The 25,260-nt window shown below is 46.7% G+C and overlaps 1 protein-coding gene and 2 long non-coding RNA genes across 13 annotated transcripts in view; 1 reads left to right on the top strand and 2 right to left on the bottom strand.

Moving 5' to 3' along the window:
- Window positions 1–25,260, top strand: part of SAFB (scaffold attachment factor B) — a 60,963-nt gene that overhangs the window by 11,044 nt on the left and 24,659 nt on the right. For 5 of the 8 annotated variants that reach the window (XR_011257207.1, XR_011257206.1, XM_069591384.1 and 2 more), the window contains exons 3-18: window positions 2,144–2,208; window positions 2,289–2,493; window positions 5,958–6,016; window positions 8,496–8,523; window positions 9,470–9,977; window positions 10,401–10,450; window positions 11,431–11,525; window positions 13,244–13,393; window positions 13,517–13,599; window positions 13,905–14,044; window positions 14,201–14,289; window positions 16,119–16,225; window positions 17,903–18,133; window positions 19,277–19,414; window positions 19,842–19,884; window positions 24,259–24,343. Coding sequence is in view for 6 of the 8 variants with exons in the window: in XM_069591384.1 (XP_069447485.1) it covers window positions 2,144–2,208; window positions 2,289–2,493; window positions 5,958–6,016; window positions 8,496–8,523; window positions 9,470–9,977; window positions 10,401–10,450; window positions 11,431–11,525; window positions 13,244–13,393; window positions 13,517–13,599; window positions 13,905–14,044; window positions 14,201–14,289; window positions 16,119–16,225; window positions 17,903–18,133; window positions 19,277–19,414; window positions 19,842–19,884; window positions 24,259–24,343 (2,076 nt within the window). In the remaining 2 variants the exon portion in view is untranslated. Of the gene's footprint in view, window positions 1–2,143; window positions 2,209–2,288; window positions 2,494–5,957; window positions 6,017–8,495; window positions 8,524–9,469; window positions 9,978–10,400; window positions 10,451–11,430; window positions 11,526–13,243; window positions 13,394–13,516; window positions 13,600–13,904; window positions 14,045–14,200; window positions 14,290–16,118; window positions 16,226–17,902; window positions 18,134–19,276; window positions 19,415–19,841; window positions 19,885–20,281; window positions 20,975–24,258; window positions 24,344–25,260 lie in introns of those variants that run through there. The other 3 variants (XM_069591387.1, XM_069591386.1, XM_069591385.1) reach the window with 2 other exon arrangements.
- Window positions 10,175–13,348, bottom strand: LOC138441032 (uncharacterized). Its single transcript, XR_011257217.1, has 2 exons — window positions 13,126–13,348; window positions 10,175–11,889 (listed from the first exon to the last, which is right to left on the bottom strand). It is a non-coding gene; the product is annotated as an uncharacterized lncRNA (long non-coding RNA).
- LOC138441030 (uncharacterized) lies at window positions 15,757–20,540 on the bottom strand. Of its 4 annotated transcripts, none has more exons than XR_011257214.1 (5): window positions 20,196–20,540; window positions 19,755–19,832; window positions 17,528–17,633; window positions 17,212–17,261; window positions 15,757–16,479 (listed from the first exon to the last, which is right to left on the bottom strand). It is a non-coding gene; the product is annotated as an uncharacterized lncRNA (long non-coding RNA). The 4 variants fall into 4 exon arrangements; XR_011257212.1 differs by having other exon boundaries at window positions 17,567–17,633; window positions 20,196–20,522; XR_011257213.1 differs by lacking the exon at window positions 17,212–17,261 and having other exon boundaries at window positions 20,196–20,519.

The following is a 25,260-nucleotide window of genomic DNA, read 5'->3' as shown; positions in this document are numbered from 1 at the left end:
TTTACCTGCCCACATCCAGCCAGCCACACAGGGTACTGGGGTTTAATCCCAGCGGAAGAGAAGGTTGTGGCTGAGAGAAGGTTATGGAGACAAAAAACATGCAGTCCTGTGGTTTGGAGATTGTGAATGTGGGAGGCCTTTTTACTCTTTGGAGGAAGAATTTGAGGGGTGCGTTTTCTCTTAGTACCAAAAACAGTTGCTTTATTTTTTGCCACAGTGATATTTCTCATTCACATTAATTTTGGATTCATTGAGATACATTGTTTTTCATCTTTGGATAGCAGGGTATCTTTCCCAAATAGTGATTGTTGGTTAGCCTCCCGATGGGGTGTGCTTTCCATATTGAAGACTGGATGTTCTTAGCACAGCACATTCTCTTGACATTGCTTGTTAGGGCATTTCTTACCTGGAGAATTCTCCGCTGAAAGGGCTTCAGGCTGCAGTGTACCTGTGTGTACTGCTTGTAGTGAGACCTGGATCTGCCTCATGAAAACCTGCTGCCTTTCTTGTGAAGGGGAGAAAGGCAGTAGAAAAGGTGGCAAGTTTCTGGTAGTCTACTTAGGTTTTTCCTACTAACTCAGTGGAATTGGGCAAAAGCCAATGTGCCTATTCTAGAATGGTACGAGTCTATGGAAATGTTGCTGATGTATCCTCCTAGCATATTTATAAAGACCACTGGGTTGAGTTCCAGATATTTTTGAAAGTTTAAGGTGCGTTTTGCCATAGAAATATTATATAGTGGTGCTGAGATTCCCAGCCAGGCACCAAGACTATTTACACATAATGTATTGTATACTAGTATTAGTGTCACAATTCCCCGTGTTCCTAAATAAAATATTTCTGAAAACATGAGTGAAATATAGAATATGGAAAAATCAAGTGTATAGTGTAAGAAAATTCTCAAGTATAAATTATGGTATAAATGATTAGGGTTGGGTTTTTTCACTCCCTCTCTGCCCCCCGCCACATTTTACACATTCTGTGTACATTTAAGATTAATCATTAAATATAGGTGGATTAATGTCTAGTACTTTTATATTACTTGAAAAATACTTAGTGACCTTAAAAATTGATCTTCACTTTGAGGGGAAATGATGATATCTCCATATAATGCTATGAAAGAATACAGAAACCTGTTCAGAAAATACTAAGTGCAAAGATTATAAAATGGCTGTACCATTTTCAAAACCAGTGTATATGTATGTACGTAGCATAGTATGGGAACATATCCATGCCCCACTGTATGACAGCTCCACTGCTCACTCTAGATGGGAAAATTCTGAAAGGCTTTTACTTTCTTTTTGCTTTTCTGTGTTTTCTTTCTTTGTGATTGCCTCTGGGAAAACACATTTCACATTCCTTAACTAAAAAGCAACACTTTGTGATTTTGTTATTTCCTTTTTTTAAATTTTTGTGTGTTTTTTGTTTGTTTTGGTTTTGTTTGTTTTTTGCCATGCAGCTTGTGGGATCTTAGTTCCCTGACCAGGTTTTGAACCTGAGCGATAGGCAGTGAAAGCACAGAATGCTAACCACTGGAGTGCCAGAGAATTCCCCACAGCAGCACGTTTGTATGAGATACTTTTCTCCCCATAACCAAAGCCACTTAACAAGAAGGGCAGGCCTGGAAAAGGTCTGGTTGCCTCCACCTTATTAAAAGTCCATTTCCAGCTCCTCAAACTTCCAGTTGATAAGAACAGAACCACTTCTAATAGTTCCAGTGCCAGCTCTAATATTTTGGTCACCTGATGCGCTGAGCCGACTCATTGAAAATGACTGATTTGGTAAAGATTGAGGTGAAGAGGAAAAGAGGGTGGCAGAGGATGAGATGGTTAGATAGCATCACTGACTCAGTGGATGTGAATTTGAACAGACTCCAGGAGACAGTGAAGGACAGGGGAGACTGGCATGCTGTAGTCCATGGGGTGCTAAAGAGTCAGACACGACTTAGCAACTAAACAACAACAACTTCTACTAGGGGGTAGATTGGCCCTACCATTCTGGGATTACTGTGTTTGTAAATGGAGAAGAGCCACGGGTGTTTCAGGTTGTCATCTTTCTTCAGTGCTTAAGGCATATAAAAATGAAAGTTGTCACTTCTGGAAAATGCATATCATTGATCTCATGCCATAAATTATTCCTTCAGGCCGCAAACCAGAAGAAGAGGGTTTGGAAGATAATGGGCTAGAGGAAAATTCTGGGGATGGACAGGTATGTGAACCTCGTCAGTGATCAGCTCCATGCATGGACCAATGACCATCATCTAATGCTAGTATTTTTCTTTGTCACAGGAGGATGTTGAGACCAGTTTGGAGAACTTACAGGTTATCGACATGATGGATATAAGTGTGTTGGATGAAGCAGAGATAGATAATGGGAGCATTGCAGACTGTGTGGAAGATGAGGATAACCTCCAGGAGTCCCTGTCTGACAGTAGAGAGCTAGTAGAGGGGGAGATGCAAGAGTTTCCAGAGCAACTTCAAGAACATGCTGTAGGTACCTTGGCAGGGTCTCCAGGATATATCCTAGATGTAATAATTCCTCAAATAGCCTAACAGATGATAAGCTTTATATTTGGAATTATGTTCTTTTAATGCCATTTCAGTACATGTTTGACTCATCCATTCACATGTAAAAAATTAGATGAGTTTGAAAAGCACACTTTGCTTCATTGAAAAATGGTGTCTTGTGAGGAGTAATTGTATCTGCTCTCCATTTGAATAGTGTAGCATTGAGCTACATATACAATTCATACACCACATTTGTCAGACCTGTTAATTTAGTGGATTATGTTATTTCCATGAGGATGAATATTTCTCAGGTAGACAGAAAAGACAATGAAAAATAGAAACTAGGAGACTTCTTTGTAGAAATTTCTAAGGGTTGGTCCTAGGTGGCACCTCATTTTCATAGCCTCCTCAGTTCTTTTACGGAGTGTCTCATGAGTGCTAGGGGAGGAAAGAGACCATGTGATCCTCCAGTCCATCCATCCACATATCGGATTCCTTGAAATGTGTTTGCATTTCTTTTGGAACTTATCCTCAGTACCCTTCACAGTAGCAGGTTGTCGTCTTTGAATGGCTTTGGCGGGGCGCGGGGGCGGGGTGGTGGTGCAGGTTATTTGGACACAGATAGGGAGAGTATGCAGTTGTTTTGATGAGTCTCAGTCACTAGCTTCCTAAGAAGGAACACCAAAAACATGAGACTGTGAAACCCTTCCTAGTGACTACTTCTTTAAGGCTGTTTTATTCCTTGTGATTAGAAAATAATATATTCAGTAACAAAAGCCTGAAAGCTCCTAAATGTCTGTCAGTAAAGGTTAAATATCTGTGGTTTAGTGGAACCAGTTGTTTAAGCGGTAACAGCATTGACTAGAGGTTGGTCACTTAACTTGCTATGTGACCTTGGATAATTCACTTAACTTTTCTGAACCTCATTTGCAAAAATAGGTTTGAGGAAGTCTAATTAGATGAATGTTTATTGGTAACTTAAAGCAGAAGTCATCAAGCTGGCCAAAGAGTTATTGGAACACAGCCACACTTATTTGTGACTGTTGTCTATGGCTGACTTCTGAGAACAATAGCAGAGTAGAGTAGTTATGACAGAGACTGTCTGGCTTCAGTTCAGTTCAGTCGCTCAGTCGTGTCTGACTCTTTGCGACCCCATGAATCGCAGCACGCCAGGCCTCGCTGTCAATCACCAATTCCCGGAGTTCACTCAGACTCACCTCCATCGAGTCAGTGATGCCATCCAGCCATCTCATCCTCTGTTGTCCCCTTCTCCTCCTGCCCCCAATGCCTCCCAGCATCAGAGTCTTTTCCAAAGAGTCAACTCTTCGCGTGAGGTGCCCAAAGTACTGGAGTTTCAGCTTCAGCATCATTCCCTCCAAAGAAATCCCAGGGCTGATTTCCTTCAGAATGGACTGGTTGGATCTCCTTGGAGACCAAGGAACTCTCAAAGAGTCTTCTCCAACACCACAGTTCAAAAGCATCAATTCTTTGGCGCTCAGCTTTCTTCACAGTCCAACTTTCACATCCATACATGACCACTGGAAAAACCATAGCCTTGACTAGACAGACCGTTGTTGGCAAAGTAATGTCTCTGATTTTGAATATGCTATCTAGGTTGGTCATAACTTTTCTTCCAAGGAGTAAGTGTCTTTTAATTTCATGGCTGCAGTCACCATCTGCAGTGATTTTGGAGCCCCCAAAAATAAAATCTGACACTGTTTCCACTGTTTTCCCATCTATTTCCCATGAAGTGATGGGACCAGATGCCATTATCTTCGTTTTCTGAATGTTGAGCTTTAAGCCAACTTTTTAACTCTCCTCTTTCACTTTCATCAAGAGGCTTTTTAGTTCCTCTTCACTTTCTGCCATAAGGGTGGTGTCATCTGCATATTTGGGGTTATTGATATTTCTCCCGGCAATCTTGATTCCAGCTTGTGCTTCGTCCAGCCCAGTGTTTCTCATGATGTACTCTGCATAGAAGTTAAATAAGCAGGGTGACAATATACAGCCTTGACGTACTCCTTTTCCTATTTGGAACCAGTCTGTTGTTCCAAGTCCAGTTCTAACTGTTGTTTCCTGACCTGTATACAGATTTCTCAAGAGGCAGGTCAGGTGGTCTGGTATTCCCATCTCTTTCAGAATTTTCCACAGTTCATTGTGATCCACACAGTCAAAGGCTTTGGCATAGTCAATAAAGCAGAAAGAGATGTTTTTCTGGAACTCACTTGCTTTTTCCATGATCCAGCAGATCTTGGCAGTTTGATCTCTGTCTGGCTTACAAAGCCTAAAATATTTACTATCTGGCCCTTGACCTCGGTTTAGAGCAGTGCCTAGTGTATAGCAAACACAGTAGGGTTTTTGCTACTATTACTAAGACATTTATTATGACTTCCAGTAATACAGTGACTACTCCTGTATACCATATCAGTTAACTAGCTTCTTTGTGTGAACTAAAATGATAATCTCCAAGAAGGATGCAAAAGTAAGGCAGGAACCAGAATAATGTGCTGTTAATCAGGTAGAAGAAGGGGAGATGGTCTTTGACACGAGTGTGTGTCCATGCTTTTAGGAGCATGCATAGAATGTCCTGAGATGATTGTGTCAGGGGAAGGAAGGAGTGGTGCAAGGTCGTAGTCATGTAAAGGTGAAATAGTACATGCTCATAAAATATTTGAAAAATATCCTCCCCTCCCAAAATAAACTAACATTCTGGACTTTATAGCAAACAGTCTAATTTATTGGGTCACACAACAATGATTTTATGAACCCCCTTTCTGTGTTGAGGAATCCCTTGCCTCACTGGTCAGAGCCCAGCTCTAAGGATAGAAACTCGGCATACCAGTGATTCTTCCCCTGCAGGTGGGGCAGTGATGGGTCACCTGGGCTTTGCCAGTCCTGTGCTCCTGTCCCCACATTTCAGTTTAAAAGTTGATGATGCTAGGAGGCAGGGGTCCCAGAGATGCCATTCCCACGCGGGCCCTAGCCGCCCCAGGGGCAGCAGTCCCAGCAGTGGAGGCATCCAGGCTTCGGGAAGTCATGTTGGCCATGAAGTCCAAGAACACCCTCTGCAACGTGATTCTACACATTGTTCCTGGAAGAGCAGCCCCAGCCCTAGTGTTCCGTTCTACTGGGAGAACGTATGTACTACCCAGCTGTACTTTTTTGCTTGACTTAGACTATTGTTTTTCTTTGTTTGACTTGTGTCTTGAGAACCCCCACTGATATAAATTAAGTGGGTCTCCTAGACTATCTGCAGGTATATGTTTGTGTACAACATTTCTCTCAGTTGAGGTGGAATCACAATGTAATGCTGTTTTGATTCGTGCTCTGTGTTTAGAATGTCACCTTAAGTGACTTTTCATGGCTGTAACTTTTCATTGTATAGATCTCCTGTTACGTTACCTTATTATTGATGTCATGAGTTTTGTTCTCCGTTTGTTTTACAGGTAGAGGACAAAGAAAGTATAAACAATTTAGACACTTTATCACCTGACTTCACTGTATTACAGGTAAGTTGTATGTCTCAATAATTTTAGAATCAAAGGTTAGACTACAGTTTTTGGAGACTACTGCCGATATCATACGGCAGTCCCAACTAAAAGTCACCGGAAGGTCTGTTTCCTTTTTTGGCCTCTGAAGAGGGGGCTTTGCTTTCAACTTTCCCCGAATAAAATGTGTTAGTGAAAAGGGCTTGTCATCTTGGCTCCCCCACCAGCACTGTGGATCTGTGCAGCTAAGACCCAGGCCATTTGGGAGACTCTTGTTAATATGATGGCTAGGAGGACAGCCTGTGGGATCTGTCCTGGAGGGCCTCCTCTGCAACAGGAATACTCTTAGGTGAGAAATGAGACTGTAAGGGGAGGCACCCCTCCCCAGGAGAGATGAATGGGGCTCAGATGAAGGTACAGGAGGGTGAGGAAGGCCCAACACTGACATCACAGCTGGGAAAGGTGGATTCTCAGGGTTTCTGGTTCTCCGTTTGGAAACTTCTTCTCAGAAAGATTTCTCTTGATGACTATAGCATCTTGGCTATTTGACTGCCACCTGTGTAAAAGTTAAATGTTAGATGAGAACAAATGCGATGTGCACTGACTTTCAGGTGTAGTTTGCATAAATGTGGATCTTGAGTTTCCTTTTATTTTTTCTGTCAGCCTTTGTAGGTATAAACTGTTGGAATAAACCTAAGGATCTGATTTCCAGGAGAAAGTTTTGTGAGGAAACGTAAATATAGTCAGCTTATTCTAGTCCTTGTTTTTTGTTTAAATAATGTCACCTGTGCTGATTAATTGGAAACTATCTTTCAGACAAGATCTTCATTCACTTCTGCCAGGCGGGGGCCAGGTGTGTTATTAGTGATCCAGAAGCCAGCCTCAAGGAGGGTGCAAATGTCAAGAAATCTTGGTAAAACCCGGTTGATGTCTCTCCAGAGTTGATGTCTCCTCAACTGACACAACCTGACTCAGGAAGGAAAGGAGGAGTGGGGCTTGTCATTTTCTTGAATGTCTCCTCAGTTCAGAGACTCCTATGTATATTGTCTGATCAGGACAATACACATAGCCCCTCTCAGAGACAATGGGAATGTATACATTTCCGTCTAGGGAAAGTTAAGAGAATCATTCTGCCTTAAATGGTTGTTTCCTTCAGTGTAGAATCTTTAATTCCCAGCATGAAATGGAAAAAAAAAATTGATTACAAATGAAACTGTTATGAAAATGGCCCGTTTCCTAGGGCTCCCAAGAATGGCAGGTCAGTGCCCAATGGACTGTGCAAACCATTCATGTGCATGTAACTTGTGCTGCCTCAGATGCATGAGGAGAAAGGTTGGTTGCCACCCTCCCTGTGTAAACAGAACAATAGGTAGAGGCCTAACTGATACAGACTCAATTCTCACACTCATTGCTCAGATCTTGGCTCTGCTGTGTGTCCTTGAGTGAATTTGTCAACTGCAGTGTGCCTGTCTCCTAATCTGGGAAAAGAAGGATGATACTAATAGAACCATCCTGCTAGGGCTGTGTGGTGATTGGTTAATATATGTGTATGTAAGGTGGAATTTCTGCCTGGAACCTAGACAGTGCTTAGCAATGTGTGCTAGAGTTCCAGAGTATTGTCACTTATGCAGAGGGAATGTAGGTTCCAGGAACCACATTCTACACTGAGAGAAAATTCCTTCCTGTAGTTGGGCAGCCTCTCTGTGAGGAGGTGGTTCATGCACTAAATGCTGAGGCACGTGTAGGACTTGGCCTGCTTTGGAAAGAGGTGCAGATGAGCCTGTTTAGCAGGGAGGTGGAATAGGGGTAGTAAAACCAAACTCAGTTGGTGAGGAGTAGCAATGGTGTGACTTCACAGGGGTTCCTGGGGGTTGTTGAGGAATTGGAGCTAGCCTGGTGGTGGGTGGTTGGAAGAGATCAGGAGGCATGTGTGGTACTGTAGGGCTCTGATTGACCAAGTGAGCAGGGATGGTAAGACCACTGTGCAAAGTAAGAACAGGGGTCAAGCCACCTGTGCCTTCTTTCCCTCCCTCATTTGAGTTTTTGGAAACAAATGCTATGTTAATTATGTGAAAAACGATTTCCTAATATGTGTCAGGCATTCTTTTAGAAACTCAATATAGAAAAAATGAAAGCACTATTCTCTAGGCATATAAGACAGTTTAGAAGGACAGACAAGCATGTGATGGGTTCATCACCATTAAACATGATACTGTTGCCAGGTGCTGGGAAATGCAGAAGCAAACGAGAGTAATGATGAACAGCAATCCCCCTGAGATCAGCCTAGGACTTGGGGCCTGGGGCTAAGGTGGATGAAGTAGGGTGGCAGCTCTCCTGTAGGCTCTTGCCTGGTAAAAGCAGGTTCCTCCACCTGTTGCATTTGTGAGGCTCCTTGTCTGTGTTTTTAAAAATTCCCTTCTTAAGTTACTACACTTGAGGGTATGAATAAATTCTAGGTTTCGTCAATCTGACACAATTTTATTTATGTTTTTTGTTGCAGGAAATTGAAGAACCGTCCTTGGAGCCAGGTACTGTTAAATGAAAAACTTAGCATCAGGGTTTAGAGTCATTCTAACTATCCACCTTCTCTAATTTGGAATCTTTAATTTTAAAAAGTTACCTTACTGTAATACACATTGTTTTAAAGGTTTACGATCCAGAACATACCAGGATCATAGAGATTGGAAACCCAGCCATATCACCAGATCTGTGAAAGTGGCTGATTTCTCATTTTGTAAAGCGTATTGGGTGAGACGAGTCTATCTCATGCCTTTTTAAATGAACACAGCACTTAAACAGATATAGAGAGTTTGGATGCCTCTCAAAGCCAATACATCTGTACCCCACAAAGCAGATCTTGTGATATTGGGCAGTGTGTTAATTTTGTGGTTTTTAATTCAGGCAGTGCGGGCAGTGATAGGGAGATAACATTTTAAAGCATTGAGACATAACTGGATTCCAGAAGAAGAAAAGGTTTCTTCATGAGAATTCCAAACAAATACTATTCACTTTCTGGACTACAAATATCTCAGAGCACCGATGGAAGAGATTCTGGTTTTCATGTCGGACTGTTCTGTTAAAAGAAATTCAAAGAAATTTGGAAATTGAGCTCTGTTCAGTGAATGGTGATACATTGAGTTAAGCAACTTGGACTTTGGAAGCTAAATTTGGAAGAGGCATATATACACGCCGACAGAATGAAGACTGTCAAGAATCAGCCAGAAGGTGTTGGGGGTTAAATAAGTCTCTGGGATGCATTTCTCTTCCATGTAGCATAGAGGCTTACTCTATAGTCGGTTGGAGTGCAGGTAGTGTAACCAGTGTTAAGTGTGTGTACCCGCGGGTTTTCCAATCTCTGTGTAGCTAGCAGTTCTCTTCGTGTTAGTGTGGCCGCCGTGCCAGTTCCGCATTTGTGATTGCTTTATTTCCCTGGTAATTAAACCTTGTGCCATTCTATTCCTGTTAAATCCGTAGAAAATGAGAAAATACTCGACATTTTGGGGGAAACTTGTAAATCTGAGCCAGTAAAAGAAGAAGGTTCCGAGCTGGAGCAGCCATTTGCACAGGAAACAAGTAGCGTGGGGCCAGACAGAAAACTTGCGGAGGAAGAGGACCTTTTTGACAGCGCCCATCCGGAGGAGGGTGATTTAGATTTGGCCAACGAGTCAACAGCACACGCTCAGTCGAGCAAGGCAGACACCCTGTTAGCGGTAGTGAAAAGGGAGCCCGTGGAGCAGACAGGCGATGACGAGAGGATGGACTGTGAGCCTGTAGGGCTAGAGAAGCCAATTGAGCAGAGTAGTAAAGCCTCAGAGCACACGGAAGCCTGTAGCGAGGAGGCCGCGGAAGCGCCCCCGGAAGCCTCAAGCCCGGACCCCGGGGATAGCAAAGACGTGAAGAAGTTTGCTTTTGAAGCTTGTAATGAAGTCCCTCCGGCTCCTAAAGAGTCCTCAGCCAGTGAGGGCGCTGATCAGAAAATGAGGTTTGTTTTTTCTCAGTTTTAGACCAGACGCTATCTCCTTTTCATTGGTCGTTTAATGACACACATGAGCTGTTTTTCTGCAATTGGCCAGCCAGACTGATGCAATTGTAGTTTACCTCTAAAGAATGTTTGATTTCTCTTTGTTTATTTTAAGCTGATTACATAATCTTTTTTCTTTTCTCAACCTATCATGGTTGTTTTCTTTAATTCTTCCTAATTATCTTTAGCCCAGCAGAATTAATTAACTCCTGTGGGTCTGAAATCTTATGGTTAGGTCAGATTTCCAATACACGTTTGTAGGGGTATCATTTTTTTCAGAACTAAATTTCGGGTAGGTATGCAACCTCAGCACATATTTTATAATTTTGAGTTAGTTTCCTCTCTGCTTCTTCCTTCTGGAGTGACATTGTCTTTTGTCTCTAGTTCTGTCGAAGATGACTCGGATACAAAAAAGCTTTCCAAAGAGGAGAAGGGTAAGTCAGCAGGGTGGCACCCCTGGGAGCGATGGTTCTAGTTGGCTCTAGCCATCACACACCCATTTCTACCTCACCGGCCTGTGAGCCTGTCTCAAAGCCTTTCTCCACTCTAGCCACCTGCTTCCTCACCCTGCGGGTTCTGGGTTGCAGGGCAGAACTGTCACTTCAATTTGATTTGGACACTTGACTTTGCCAGAGTCCTTTCAGCTCCTCCATCCAGACTTTCCCTCTGATTTGTGAACTTCTTGGACACAGTGACACATGCAGATGGAGAAAATGCTTTTGAGTTTTCAGATACTGGGGTTTGGTGGGTCCCTGGTATGCAGATTTATCAACACCAGAGCCCTTTATTAATTTGCTGATTGAGAAGTAGTTTTGCTGGCTGCTCCAGACGCATCCTTAATCGGTGTTCAAAGAAGGCCAGAAACTGGGGAGAGGATGTATCTCAGACTCCACAGTGACAGCTCCTGTCTTATGTTCCAAAGTCACCTGACTGAGATGGGTGATACCATCTGGTAGCTGATGGCTACCCCAGCCACAGGCCCAGTGGGTCCTGACCAGTCGTAGAAAGGGATATTGCCATCAGTTCTGTCCAGCCCATGGGCAGCTCCAGATCTTATGTCAGGACAGCAGGCCGGCCTCCAGCCCCAGCATTCTCTGTACTGCTGGCCTCTAGAGCAAGTAGGGAGTATCTGGTTTAGAATGACTCTAAGATACTTAAGACTCAGGATTTTGTCTGCATCTTGTTTTTGACCTGAACCTGGTGGTGCAGAGGTTAAAGCATCTGCCTGCAATGTGGGAGACCTGGGTTTGATCCCTGGGTCGGGACAATCCCCTGGAGAAGGAAATGGCAACCCACTCCAGTATTCTTGCCTGGAGAATCCCATGGACGGAGGAGCTTGGTGGGCTATAGTCCACGGGTCGCAAAGAGTCAGAGATGACTGAGCGACTTCACTTTCAGTTTTCTTTTAAAATAGGTCGTAGCAGTTGTGGAAGGAATTTCTGGGTTAGTGGACTTTCTTCTACCACCAGAGCTGCAGATTTGAAGAATCTTTTCAGCAAATATGGGAAGGTAAGACCAGGGGAGGAGGCTGTGAGCTCATGCAGTATGGCCTCTGTGGCAGATCCTTGTCCCTGGTAATGAGAACTTGGAACACCTTGCGGTTCTTTGAACTCGCAGGTGTGTAGGCCTGTGGTGGGTCCACCCCTACTCAAAGAGATGTGAGGCCAGCGGGAGTTCCCAGAGCCCACATCCACTTTGTATTTCTCATGCTTCCCTGGCCCCCAAGCCACCAAGTGGTTTGATAGTTTCCTGAGTCCGTTTCTCTGGCTTCCAGCCTTAAATCCAGGGAGGGAAGATTGTGGCGTGGGGAGTTCTGGGCAGAGGTACAGTCTGCATTCTTCTGAGATGGTGGTGATTACAGAACACTGTGAAGCTGTAGAGAAATTTTATGAACAAGGCCTGTGGACCCTACCCCTATGGACAGGCTTAGGCCCCAGCTCTGCCACACCAGGACAAGTTGCTGGTCCCATTGGAGCCTCATTTCCATACGTGGGGCTCACAGAGTTGCAGGAGCGCTGTCTTTGCTTCCTGTTTTCACCCCATCCTGGCTACCTCTGCCTGTGTCTATTCTGCCACACCTGCTTGTCTGCCTCTCTCCGTTGGCATGAAAAGGGTGGGCATGATGCCCAGGTGGCCAGCCCCCCCAAGACACACACACATACATATTGAGTGCTGCCTTTCCTTCCTCCTTTTTCCACCTCCTCCTTCCTTCCAGTGCTTCTTGGACTCTTCTGCAGATAAGCTGCTGCATCCTAACCTCAATCAGTTTTTGACAAGTCAGACTTAGCACAGGCCTTGGGGCTTCATTCCCAGGATTAAAAAATGATAATGGAGAAAACCAACATCGTTTACCTTGGCTGTTTATGCTGAGGAACTAACAAGGAAAACTAAACTTGACTTAACACTTAAAATTAAACTTGCTTCTTATAGACACTCATGAAACCCTGGCCTCTGTAACTCCGTAGGGCCCATCTCTTGATTCTGCAGTGGCCATCAGAGCAGACATGTGCTCTCTGCAAGGAAGTTTCCGTCTGGAACCTGCAGTGTCTTGGGTATACTGCAGGCTTATTGCAGCTTGAATAGGGCACCAGGCCCCTTGGAAGCATTCCTTTGGGGCTAAAACTCCATGTGGCAAAATGAAGACGAATACCAGCCACTGCTTCTAGCTTCAGTTGGGACCTCTTCTGAGCTGTGGGCCTTCTGCCATTAAAGGGTGTCCCCAGCATTAGCTTGCTGCTTGATTGGGCCAGTTAACTTGCATCTAGCATGTACATCTAGCATCTAGGATGTATCTGTAGCACCTTAAACATCTCCTTAAATTTTGTTTTGTGAGTAGGGTGGGCTCTGCATTCCAAAGTACTCTTTGTAAACCTGTCGTGTGTCCCTCTCCTTCTGTAGGTGTGTCTTCCTACTTCACTGTCCACCTGACTGACTGCATATTCAGAAACATTCCTTTCAAGGTGTACATTATTAACGGAATTCTGACAGGACACTACCTTCAGCTTCACTCCTCTCTCCACCTTGCTGTCATCCTCGTTCTCTAGAGAAACAGCCAGGATGGAGTAGGAGCACTCAGGCCACAGCATTACCCTCCCCAGCCTTTACATACCACTTGTTCTCCACCTGTTCTCATTGTCTCTGAGGAGTGGGGTGAACTAGCAGGAACCACAGTTGGGGTCTGTGTGGGGTCTTCGTGTCTGAGATGTACATGTGTGTTTTCCTTCAAGGTGGTGGGCGCCAAAGTTGTGACCAATGCCCGGAGTCCTGGAGCACGCTGCTATGGCTTCGTTACCATGTCCACAGTGGAAGAGGCCACAAAATGCATCAACAACCTGCACAAAACAGAGCTCCATGGGAAGATGATCTCAGTAGAAAAAGTAAGGGGCCATTTTCTTCCCAGGATAAAAAGTAAGGGGCCATTTTCTTCCTGGGATGTGACCATGTTACAAAATCAGTTAATACTCCCAACTGATTCTTTTTTACCTGATTCTCTTTCCCAGGTGATAAATGAACCTGCTGGGAAGAAAACTTCTGAGAGAAGAGAAGGGGAGAGGAAAAAAGAAAAATCCAGCAGTACTGACAGGTATGAGTCTTCTCGAGGGGATTATGGCCAAGATGACCTTTCTCTTGATGTCTTGTTCCTCACTTTTCCATGGGTGGGAAAGGCTGTGAGGCTTTCACCCCCTTGCCTTCTGTGCACTTGCTGGAGGATTTTCCCGCCAGCCCTCAGAGGTGTCTCAAGTTCCTCTCCTAGGCTGCATGTTCTCCGTCCTGTGGATGCCTCCGAGGCAGCCCTATCCTCACTCGGTGCTCATGGCGGGAGTCTTCGCTGGGTTGTTCCCTCAGTGTTTCATCTCACACATATCTGTATCTGCATGCCATTTATAGATCTGCCAACCTCAAGAGGGAAGAGAAGGCTGACAGAAAAGATGACGCTAAAAAGGGTGAAGACGGGAGTGGAGAGAAGAGTGAAGACCAGGATGATCAGAAACCTGGCTCTTCGGAGCGCTCTCGAGCCACAAAGTCAGGTAGCTGACCAGTGGGTGTGAGAGATTGCACCCTGGCTTCTGTTCCTGGCTGGTGTGGTTAATGGGCAACACAAACTACATTTGTTTTCCTTGAAGTTGAGTACTTTTCCCTCAGTACGAGGTGTCCCTTCTTACCTGACTCCTCTCTTCCTACAGGAAGCCGAGGAACTGAGCGGACTGTGGTGATGGACAAATCTAAAGGTGTGCCTGTTATCAGTGTCAAAACGTTGGGATCCAAAGAGCGAGTGAGTATTCTTTTCCTGTCTGGGTTATTTATTTCCTTTGACAGTTCTCTGTGTGTTTTAGGGGATTTGTGAGCTTAATTTGAGAAAAGCTTGTCAGTCTTCTGAAAATGGAAGGGTTTTTTGAACTTCAAAAATTGAGAAAGTTTAAAGGCTTTCCTTCATAGTTTTGGTAAGAATTACTGCCCTTTTTAAAACAAACAAAAAAAACCTTTCGAAATTCATTTATGGGTGTGATTGGCTTTATTTGCCTGCATCTGGGCACAGCAGTCCATGCTCGTTGCTGGCCTCAGGTTTCAGCAGCTCTCCATTGTGCATTTGTAACCCACACTTGGCAGAGCCGGCCTTCCGGCTGCCTCTGTGCCCAGTCTCCATTTTACTCATTCCGTGCATTGTCTCCGTGCAGACGCTCCATAGAGCCACAGAATCCACAGAGTGCCCACCTTAGGCTCTTACCACTTCACTCTGCCTGCTGTTTTAGGGTCACGGGCAGCTCTGGATGTTCATAATTCAACTCTTGACAGCCTTACAACTAGGATGGATGTGGGCCCAGGTCCCCAAGACTACCCACATTTCCAGGGCCACTCAGGGTCCCACTGGGCCCAGCACATAGTTGTAGTTAACGCCTAAGGTTGGCTCCAGTGATGCAGGGAGGTCACACAGCCAGGCAGGTGGGGAAAGCCCCAGAGTCTGGAGGGAACTCTCCTGGCTCCCTGTGGTCTCCTTCCCGCAAGGCTCCCCAAGCAGGGACCGTGCAGCAGCACAAGAGTCATGCTTCTGCCCAGGGAGCCCCGTTAACAGCCTCAGTTCCCAGGCTTACTGGGGCTGGTCACATACGTACCCTCTCCTGACTCCCAGAAGGAAAGCAGTTGTTCAGCACAAACCATCGTTTGCGTGGTCAGGGCACAGTGAGCCACCTTTGCCAGTGTACTGTTGACTAGGGTACTCTGAATGCCAAGGTTCCCACCACTAGCCTCAGGCCTGCCATGTTAACCTGTGCTGGCCAGATGACCAGCCATTTAAGCTCATGAATGTTATGGACCAGTTACAAGCTGAGAGTTCTGTTATGGCATTTCATTATTGCACTGTTCTACCACTGTTTTACTGTGTCAGTGTTTTCCCCCTTGTTGTTGTTCTTTTTTTCCTAAGTCATGTCTGACTGTTTGGGACATCATGGGTTGTATCCCACCAGGCTCCTGTGTCCATGGGATTCTCCAGGCAAGAATACTGGAGTGGGGTGCCATTTCCTTTCCAGGGGACCTTCCCGACCTGGGGATGGAATCTACATCTACTGCATTGGCAGGCAGTTTACCACTGAGACACCTGGGAAGCTGCATTTCCACCCAGGTCTCCTGAATTGCAGGCAAATTCTTTACCTACTTTATAATAAATGATGTAAAGTGGCAAAATGGAAATGTACATTCAAGGGCTAAGAAGGACCTCAAAAATGAATGCACTCAGCAGTCCTTAGACATGACAGTAGTGGCCTCCTCAATTGGGCATCACTGCGTGTTTAATATTAAAAAATGTGTTTTGAATGGAAAAGACAAAGTGAAAGGAAGTTTGTTTTTAATTTATGGATTGTTTCTGAGAAAATCCTGTTTTGCGTGTTGACTACTGAAAGTACTCGATGGGTCCCACTTTAGAATTAAATGGTAATGAGTCTGTGACTCTGGATTTTAGTGAGCCAAGGTGAGGTTCTCTGGAGAGAACACAGTGTTAACCTGGTTGTTTCATTCACTCTTCAGCTTCATTTCTGATCTTGTATGCTTAGGCCAGGACACATTTGACTTCTTCCTACCTTAACTATTCAATGCTTCTTGGTAAACCAGGTGTCCAAGAGTCAGGATCGAAAATCGGGCAGCATAGAAAAGCAGTCTGTTGGTTCCTTTGATAAAGTCAAAGAATCGAAGAAGTCTAGAGAATCAGAGCCATGCAGGTGAGTCAGGATCTAGGAATGATGGCTGGTTTGGGTGTTGCCCTAGACTGGTGGTAACTGTATCCTGGGAGGATTTTTTTCAAGTCCTGGAGGGTGGAATGTTGCTTTAAACCTTTGCTCCTTGGCTTTATCTTCACAGACGTCCTGTGCACTGGCTTTCTTCCTGTGACTTTTTTTCAAACTATCTTCTCAGGTAGATATTCTCAAGATTCTGGGAGGTAGCAATGACAAGGAGATGGAATGCCTCCCTGGAGCTAATTAACACAACATACCAAGTTTGCTGCAGAACCCGTCAATAGGGAAAAACAGTGGCACAGACCCAGTTAGAAAACTGAGAGGTCCCACCCTTCAATAAGCCCAATACAAGATCCTCATAAGTTAAAAAAACTAAACAGAAATCGTATCAATTATATTGAGCAACAGTTAACGTTTTCTGTCAAAAAAAAATTAAAACCATTAGTAAAAATTCTAGTAAAAGAAGAGTGAGAAAGGGGGCATGATACAGAATTTTCTCTTGAACAAGCAAAGGCAACAAGCAAAGAAAAAATGCTGTTTTGTTAAAGAAACTGGCAAATAGTTCACTAGAAATGATGTAATTGGCAAATAGATCAGGGTGCATGTGGGGACTTAATGTGATAAAAGTGACATTTTCCATAGTGAGACAAGGACAGTCTCTCCCCAGAATGGCTTCAGGTCATGTGGCTGGCTTACATCACTGACACAGTGTCAACATAAACTGCTGGCTGCGCACAAAATTAAAGCTATCCACATGACGAAAAAGTAAGTGAATTTATGAACTTGAGCTTTTGAAAGGACTGACAGCTTATAATGGTGAAGGAGACTAAATTTAAATTTCACTTCAGTACACTGAGAGACCAAAGAGAAGGTCCAGAGATGTGTGACAGATGGGAGTAAAGATGATTTGAAATAAATAAGCAGAAATTAATCTGATAGCAAGAATGACAGAAGGGGCTTTTCAGCCTTACCAGGGATCAGGAACATGCAGGTGAAAAGCGCGGTGAGACTGGTTTTCCACCTGTGGGTTTAATGGGAATTACAGTAGGGGAGACAGTGCTTGTGATGGTGGGAGAGGCGTGTCCAGGAGCACGACAGCCTGGAGAGTGTCCCAGACCTAGGAGCACCACAGCCCCCCAACCTGAACCTGTGTGGAAGACACTGGGGGCGGAGCAGCCATGTCCCTGAGGCTAGGAACAGCCAGAAAGCTGACATCTGCAAGTAGTCATGTGGACCCCCACATGTGCCGCCCCACTCAACGGGCTCCTTTCCAAAAGCATAGTGCACCTGAACAGATGGTGATGTATGGGGTTCAGGCCATGGTACCTGAAGCAAGTCAGCCACATAATAAAGCAAGGAAGTATTAGACATTCCTGCTGGTACAATTCTGCATCTGTAAACACAAAAAAGAGGATGAACAGATCACCTGGCAGCTGTGCACAGTCAGGAGACTGTGATGGGCTCCATCAGTGTCACCTGCAAAAGGACTCAAGTGTCCCTCGCCTGAAGGGGGTCCCGCACACCCTGCCTCCACCAGCGGTTGGCCATTGCTTGTTGCCACGTGTACCAGCACCCCCCCACCCCCGTCCTGATCCCACTCAGGGGCGCTGCCCGCACTGCTGCAGCTCATGGGCCCTTGCAGCCTCTACTCTTCGCCTGCAGGGTGCGAGAGCTCGGTGATCGAGAGCAGTACGCACAGGCAGAGCTGGAGCGGCAGGAGCACGAGGAGCTGCTATTCGCCCGTGAGAGGCTGGCCTTCCAGAGACGCCTCCTGGAGAGGGAGCGCATGGAGCGGGAGCGGCTGGAGCGCAAGCGCATGCGCGTGGAGCTCCTGCGGCGGCGCCAGCAAGAACTACACTATGAGCAGGAGCGGAGGCCCTATGACGACGGGCGGTAAGCCACACTGCACCTCGCTGCCGCCTCTTAGGTGTCCCGTGGCATTTAGAACTGTGCCTTGCTCCTCAGAGCCTTGTTAACACGGGCTTTTTATTTAAAAAGAAGCACGAGTATTTGCTACAGCTCAACTTGATACTCTGTACTTTATTTGGAAACCTGAGATGGTTTGACGTTGATGGAGAAATGGTGAAAGTTGTGCCTATTAAATCATTAGGTTCTAGTCCCAGTACAGGCTGTCCCCCCAGCCCCCCCGAAGAAGTTCAGACCCCCACAGGAGCACATAACACAGGGTGCTGGTCAGGTGATCAGGGACCAAAATGTACCTCCTGGGCACCTTCCATACTTCGAAATCATTGCAGTGATTTGTGTTGGTTCATTCTATTAATGAGGTTGATTTTAATTCCCCAGACATATTGTTGTGACATACAAATACTAAAACACTAACCACCAGTGAAAGGCCTGTTTGAGACCTTGCTGTGAGGAGTTTGGGGCAATAATCCTAGGATTGATCCTATGAGAGCTTTTCCACATGTATGGTGACTTGGGGGAGACTGCATGGTGTGTTTGTTCGTTTTAATCTGTTCCTGTGTAATATAACATTGAGACTTCTGTAAAGGATTTTTAAGATGTCTTAGGATTTTTGTGCATTTTACAAAATATCGATGGGAGTTTGTTAAGATCATAGAATGTTTTTGAACAGGTACTTCTCAAGTGCTACTAGTCCTCTGCACTGGGTGTTTCCTGGGTCAGGTCTGCATGGGGCAACTGTCCTAGTAGATTGGCTGACACTTGTGGCTGTGAGCAGTTCCCAGAGGGGATTGGCTGACGCTTGTGGCTGTGAGCAGTTCCCAGAGGGGATCTGACACCCACTTCTCTGATCCCCTTCTGTAAGGAGACCTGAACTTCTCTGTGGGGAACTTGGGCATATTGGGTAAGAGACTAGAGCCCTTCAGTCACATCCCATATCACCCTTCCAGGCACTCGCAACTCAAGTGGCAGAGAATGGCTTCTAGGGACATAGTTCTCATTCTGTGAAGTGATGGGGCAGTTGGACAGTTGAGGGTTTAGTTTAGCAGCTTCTTCCACAGAGGTCGTCCACTAGGAGGGGGAAATGCACGTCCTTTCTTGCTTCCCCTCTAGGCAAGATGATGTTTACTGGCCAGAAGCTAAGCGGGCAGCCCTGGATGAGCGCTACCATTCTGACTTCGACCACCAGGACTGCTTCCACAACTTTGATCACAGGGACCAGAGCTGCTACCCTGATCACTCAGTTGACAGGTCAGCCACTGACCCTGCCCACCTGATGCATGTCTTTGTCCTGGTTCATTCTCTCTCTCTCTTTTTTAATCCTGGACCATTTTCAAAGTCTTTATTGAATTTTTTCAATATTTACCTTTTTTTTTCTTGGTCTTGAGGTATGTGGGTGTTAGCTTCCCAACCAAGGAAACCCCCCCCCCCCCCTTCATTAGAAGGTTAAGCCGACTAAAGGGACATTCCAGTCCTGGCTCATTCTTTTTTTGGTCCAAGCTGAATCTTAACGACGAAAAACTCCAGCGGCCCTCCTGGGTTCTAGGCTTCTAGGTTGCACGCCCACTCGAACCAGCAGTTTGTGAATTACCTGGGTTCAACTCGGGAAATGTCTTCCATTCGGGGGTCTGCCTCCCTGTCTTTCTCCTTATGTTTCTATTTGAATTCTCTTTTTCAGGAGAGAAGGTTCAAGGTCAATCATAGAAGAAAGAGAAGAACAGGTAAGTTAGGAGCTGTGATTGTAGCCAGTACAGTCAATTCTTCAATTCTGTGTATGCCTCCTGGAAACTGAGGCCCAGGGACGGGACGGTATCTGTCGAAGGTCATACGGCCCTGGGAGCAGTCCTGGGGCCCCCCTACGACTACGATGGGCTTTCAGCGCTTTGAGGCCCCCGGCTGGAGAGGAGGCGCCAGGCACAGCGCGGGGCGGTGTCAGTCCTGGTCTCACAGCCCGGCCCCGCGGTCCCTGACAGTTCGGGCCGAGGAAGTTCCTCAGCCTCTGGCGCCACCCCGGGGCCCCGGGCCGCCTCACCTTCTACAGCCGTTCTATCAGGACGCTCTTGTTGCCGCCCGTGTCCAGGTTCCGCTTCTTCAGCTCCGCCCGCAGGACGCTAAGCCGTCGCGTCCCGATTTCCGAGACGAAAGCGGCCATTCCTAAGTCGGCGGCCCCTACCAGAGTACCATCCTAGGTGTCTCGTCTCCAGCAACTACTCCCCACCGCCGGAGGCTGTAGCGGCTCTGAGCACAAAATGGCGCCGCCTGAGAGGAAAAGGCACGCCCTTCCTCCCGCCCGCTTCGCGACGCCCTGATCAAGCTTAACAGCACTGGCGCCAGGCCGCGGCCGACAGGCGGTGTGCCCGCAGTACGCATGCGTCTCGGCCGTTCGCGGCGGGAGGCCGGCGAGAAGTAGTACGCCGGCGTGCGTCCCTCCCACGGCTGCCACCGCGCATGGGCAGACGCGGCCGGGAGCGTCGAACCCGCGCCGGATACGCCTGCGCAGAAACGAGTCGCGCAGGGGCGGCCGGAGCGGTTCCCTCGCAGGCGGCGCCATTTTGTGCTGAAAGCCGAGGTAAACCCGGCCGGGTTCTGTGTGAAGTAGTCGGCGGAGCCAGGGTCCCTGGAATGGCGGAGTCTCTGTCCGGCTTAGGCGATTCTGGTGCGGCGGGCGCAGCGGCTCTGAGCTCCGCCTCGTCGGAGACCGGGACGCGGCGCCTCACCGACCTTAGGGTGATCGATCTGCGGGCGGAGCTGAAAAAACGGAACCTGGACTCGAGCGGCAACAAGAGCGCTTTGATGGAACGGCTTAGAAAGGTAGAGCTGCGGCCCTAGGGTGTGTGGGAGGTGGGCCGGGGAACCCCGGCGGCCGCTTCGGGGGGCCTCCTGGCCTCGGGGTCCGTTTGCGGCCTGCCCCGGGCCTGTCCCCGCTTCGCTGAGGCCCGAGCGGGATCGCCGAGCCCCGGCGGGCCCCAGCGCTGCATCGGGGCGAGAACAAGAAAATCTCGACGTGAACGGGGGAAGTTCGAGGTGGCGGGTGACATCGGCCATGGGCTTGTGTTAACCGCATCAGCCCCTGCTTTTTAGAGCTTCCTTAGGCTGCTTTCATCCTGATCTCTGAGAGTGGACGCGGAACCTGAAATCCTCGCTCCGCCCGGGGAGTCAGGGGACTCGGCCAAGGTCACTCGGCCGGGGGGAGGAGGTCGAGATTTGAATCCAGGCCGGGCGATTTTCTGAGCGTATGTTGGATGCGGGGGCCTCCTCTCGGGCGAGAGATGCTGCTTGATCCGTTAGGGCCTAGAAGCCGAGAATAGGGGGGTAGTTTACGAAGTAACCGTATCAAAAGGGTATTGAGAGCGGGGTTGGGGGAATGGCTTAGGGATTTGCCAGCACGGGCTCGGGGGCTCAGCCTGGTAGGGAAAGTGCTGTTTGTAATAAAGACCAGAAATGAAACCTACAGTTAGACTTAAGAACCTAAGGATTCTGCCAGTCTCCGTGACTGGATCTTGAGAGTGGAAGACATTTTAACTCCCTCTAGGCCTGTTCCTCCTTGTGTCCAAAAGAAGAAAAGAATTCTTCCGCGTTAGGATTAAGTAAAATGGCATAAAATGGGCTTGGCGTGCTGCCTGATACATGTGAACGCTTGAGGGGCAATCGCTGTCACAATTGACTCTCCTCTCTGTATCACTGTTTGGTGGGGGTGGTTTAGTCTGGTAAATCGTGTCCGACTCTTGCGATCCCATGGACTGTGCCTGCCAGGCTCTTCTGACCATGGGATTCTCCAGGCAAGAATATTGGAGTGGGTTGCCATTTCCTTTTCCAGAGGATCTTCCCAACCCAGGAATGGAACCTGGGACTCCTGCATTGCAGGCACATGATTTAACAACTGAGTTATGAGGAAAGCCCTAAACTCTTGTAACAACTGGAGGTACCACTGTTTGGTATTTGTAAACTGGGGGTTCTGACCTCTTCTTGCCTGGTCGGATTCTGAGGGATGCCTTTGAAAAGAAGGGAATTAAGAATTTGTGCTCTCCCGCTTTCCTTGTGCTGTCTGATTCTGGTGAAGTCTTTGTTTTACCGTCTCTCAGCTCTTCTCCCAGGACTTCTCCTCCGTGATCTCTAAGCCTTGTCACCTATCCTCCCCCCACCCTACTTCCCCAAGCAGTACAGTTTGTGACTCATTCCACTGCCTCTTGCCTCACAAACAACAGAGGACCGGGGTTTTATTTATTAATTTCTGTTTAGAGGAAGTGAGGGTAATTTCCTCTTATCCCATTGAGGAAGTTCAGGGTTGAGAGTGATGAGTTATTATGCCCCAAGTCAGTGGGGCATTTGTAACTCTAGCATGTGTTTCTTTCACTATGGATACGGACTCCCCTCTAAGCCGACAGGGCAGGCAGTTCACCACTGATGTGTTTACCAGGGGAGTATGCAAGAAGGGAAGGGTTGGCACCCAGGGACCTGTGATCCGTGCTGCTAGCTTTAGGGCCTCCTGTCAACAAAGCCAAATTGGAGGGCTTTAGCCATTATTCCCCCAGATAATCCACAAGCCTTTGATGGTGATAGAGGATTGAACCTCCCTGTCAGATTGGTGGTTGAGGCTGGTATGATCTTCCACTAGGGTCTCTGAGTTGAAAAAATCCATCCCTCCTTGCTCTTCTATTAGGGATGTGCTCAAAATAACAAACACCATCAGTGTATACACCCATCTGCCACTCTGCCCGAGCAAGTCTGGAAGTAACGGGAATTCTTCTATTCTACTTCTGTCACAGAGTGTTTTGTCCCTTTTCTGGTTTATTTATTTTTGTAGAAAAGCAAAACAGGGAAAGGTGGAGGCGACAGTCTAATTTGGCAAGGTCTATAAGGATGACTCATAGCCTACAGTCCCCCTGGGGATGAGCCTGTAAACACTACACCTAGAGACCATCTGAGAGGCAGACTGGTCCACTTTCTGTCCAAGGTAGTTGTTTTCTGCTGCTGGTGGTCCAGAATCTTTTGTCTCCAGGCAGAGGGTAAGGCACTTTCTGTTTAAGCCCTTCTTCATGCCAGGGCAAAACTCCAAATCTTTCTTCTGGCTCTGGCTTCAGAGAAGAGGGAGAGGTTTTCTTTGTTCCTGGTACAGGTTAGGTGTGGAGCCCCCAAGCTTCATTCTGAACTTAGACTTTACCAAGCTAGAATACTCCTGAGAAGCTTTGAGGCTTCTGAAACTACTTAAAAACAAAACAGCATTTGAAACTGATTTTAAAATAGAACATGGGTTCCCAAGACTATCCAGGAGAGAAAGGGTTTCCAAAAGTTAAAATCTGAGGCCTGGTGTCTGGGGATATCAGCATTAACAGGCTCAGTACATGTTCTTTTGTTTGTTTGTTTTGTGGGGGTTGGGGGTTGTTTCTTTTCCTCCTGAGTGCCTCCTTAGTGGCCTGCTCGGTGCTGAGCAAGCCTGAGAGCTGCTTAACTGAGCAACACAGTCTTGGGATGGGAGGTGCCACTCACTCAGAAATCCTTAGGGTTCTGTGTCCAATGAAGCAGGTCCCCTAGTGGTTGAGAGAAAGACCTTAGGAGTCAGAGATTTGTGAGGGATGAGGTAGTCTGTGTCCCATCCATTGCACATCCCATATTCGGTCCAGATGGTGCTAATTCAGGCGTGGAATGGAGAGGGGATCAGGGTGGGTCTAATAACACATTGGTGAGTGACGTCATAGGCAATTATCGAGTTTGCTTCTCCCTTTTAGAGTTCTTTTGGACCCAGGATTAGGATTTGTCAGATTGTGGTGATAATATTAAAAATAAGTCAAATGTCTGGTGAGGGCTTGCTTTATGTGACTAACAAGAATTTTCATGACAGCTTTCCAGGGTAAGAACTAATTAGTCTCTCATGCCAGAGTGAAAAACAAACTCGGAACAATTAAGTAAGCCTGCCTGAGACCAGGCAGCCAAAGTATAGTAGAATCAGTCTACCGCTGGGGCCCTTGCTGCAACAGAAAGAAGGAATGAATAGACGGGGAGAGGCCCTTTCCAGATGAGCCCCTGAAGCTTCTGTGGAAGTCAAGTCTTGTGTGCTGTCTTTTTGGATGAGAACTTTTCTTTTCCCTTCCCTTTAGGCAATTGAAGATGAGGGAGGTAATCCTGATGAAATTGAAATTACCTCTGAAGGAAATAAGAAGACTCCAAAGAGATCCAGCAAAGGTATGGAGGGTGATGTTAGGAACTTCTTTCAAACTGGCTTCCTCTGCTAATGTGCCTGTGGACTGCCCTGTGAATCTTTGATGGACCTTGAATGAAGGTGTGCATTTTCTTTCAAGATCTCTGCAGTGTGTTTTTGTTTCCATGGGATTTGGGAAGTCTCAGCACAGAAGAGGTACTGACACCTTTACTTATTTTCTTCTGTAGGTTTCTCAGCAGCTGTTGCTTATCCAGAGTGTTAACCTTCTTGAGGTAGAGAGTGTTTAGGATTACTTGAGTCTCAGACCTATTGCTCTGACTTGTGGAAAATAACTTGCCTTTTAAATACCGCCTGGCCAAAACAGAGTCGTCACTTTTACAGATGCTGCTTTCAAAAACTTCATACCGCATAAAAGCCAGATTCCACATGGCATTAATGACCCTCACCATTGCCCCAGATGGCCCCTTCCCACTTCCGCCCCTACCACCTTCCTCTGTTACATCCACCTGCAATCAGGTCCCAAGACATGTGGTTTTACTCCACCCACTCCTCTTCCCCATCTGTCTGCATTTGAGTCCTACCCAGTTCATCAAGAAACAACTTCTGATCTCACCAGTAGCAAGTCTTCTCTCCTTAGGTCCTCTGCACAGCCCTGGCCTGAGTTTCAATGCTGACATCATCCTGCCTTGTGTCCTAATTAGGTTGTTGAGGACAGGGTCTGCTTCTTCCTTGTCTTTTTTCCTGCTAGCATTTACTCAATAAATTGAATTCCTAATTGAATTCAGTGACACTCAACTACTGTTTAAGAAAGAATCAGCTAAAACCAGGCAGTCGGGCCATCCTGAAAGTTCTCTGGGTAATTGAAAGTTTTATTGCTCAGGCCCCGAATTGAAATATTTTTACGTGGCCAGTGGTGACGACCTGGGTGTGAAATATCTGA

Source organism: Ovis canadensis, chromosome 5 (assembly GCF_042477335.2).
Source record: "Ovis canadensis isolate MfBH-ARS-UI-01 breed Bighorn chromosome 5, ARS-UI_OviCan_v2, whole genome shotgun sequence".
NCBI classification, from domain to species: Eukaryota; Metazoa; Chordata; class Mammalia; order Artiodactyla; family Bovidae; genus Ovis; species Ovis canadensis.
Note: the sequence above shows the minus strand (reverse complement) of the source record. Positions and strands in the feature narration are given on the sequence as shown.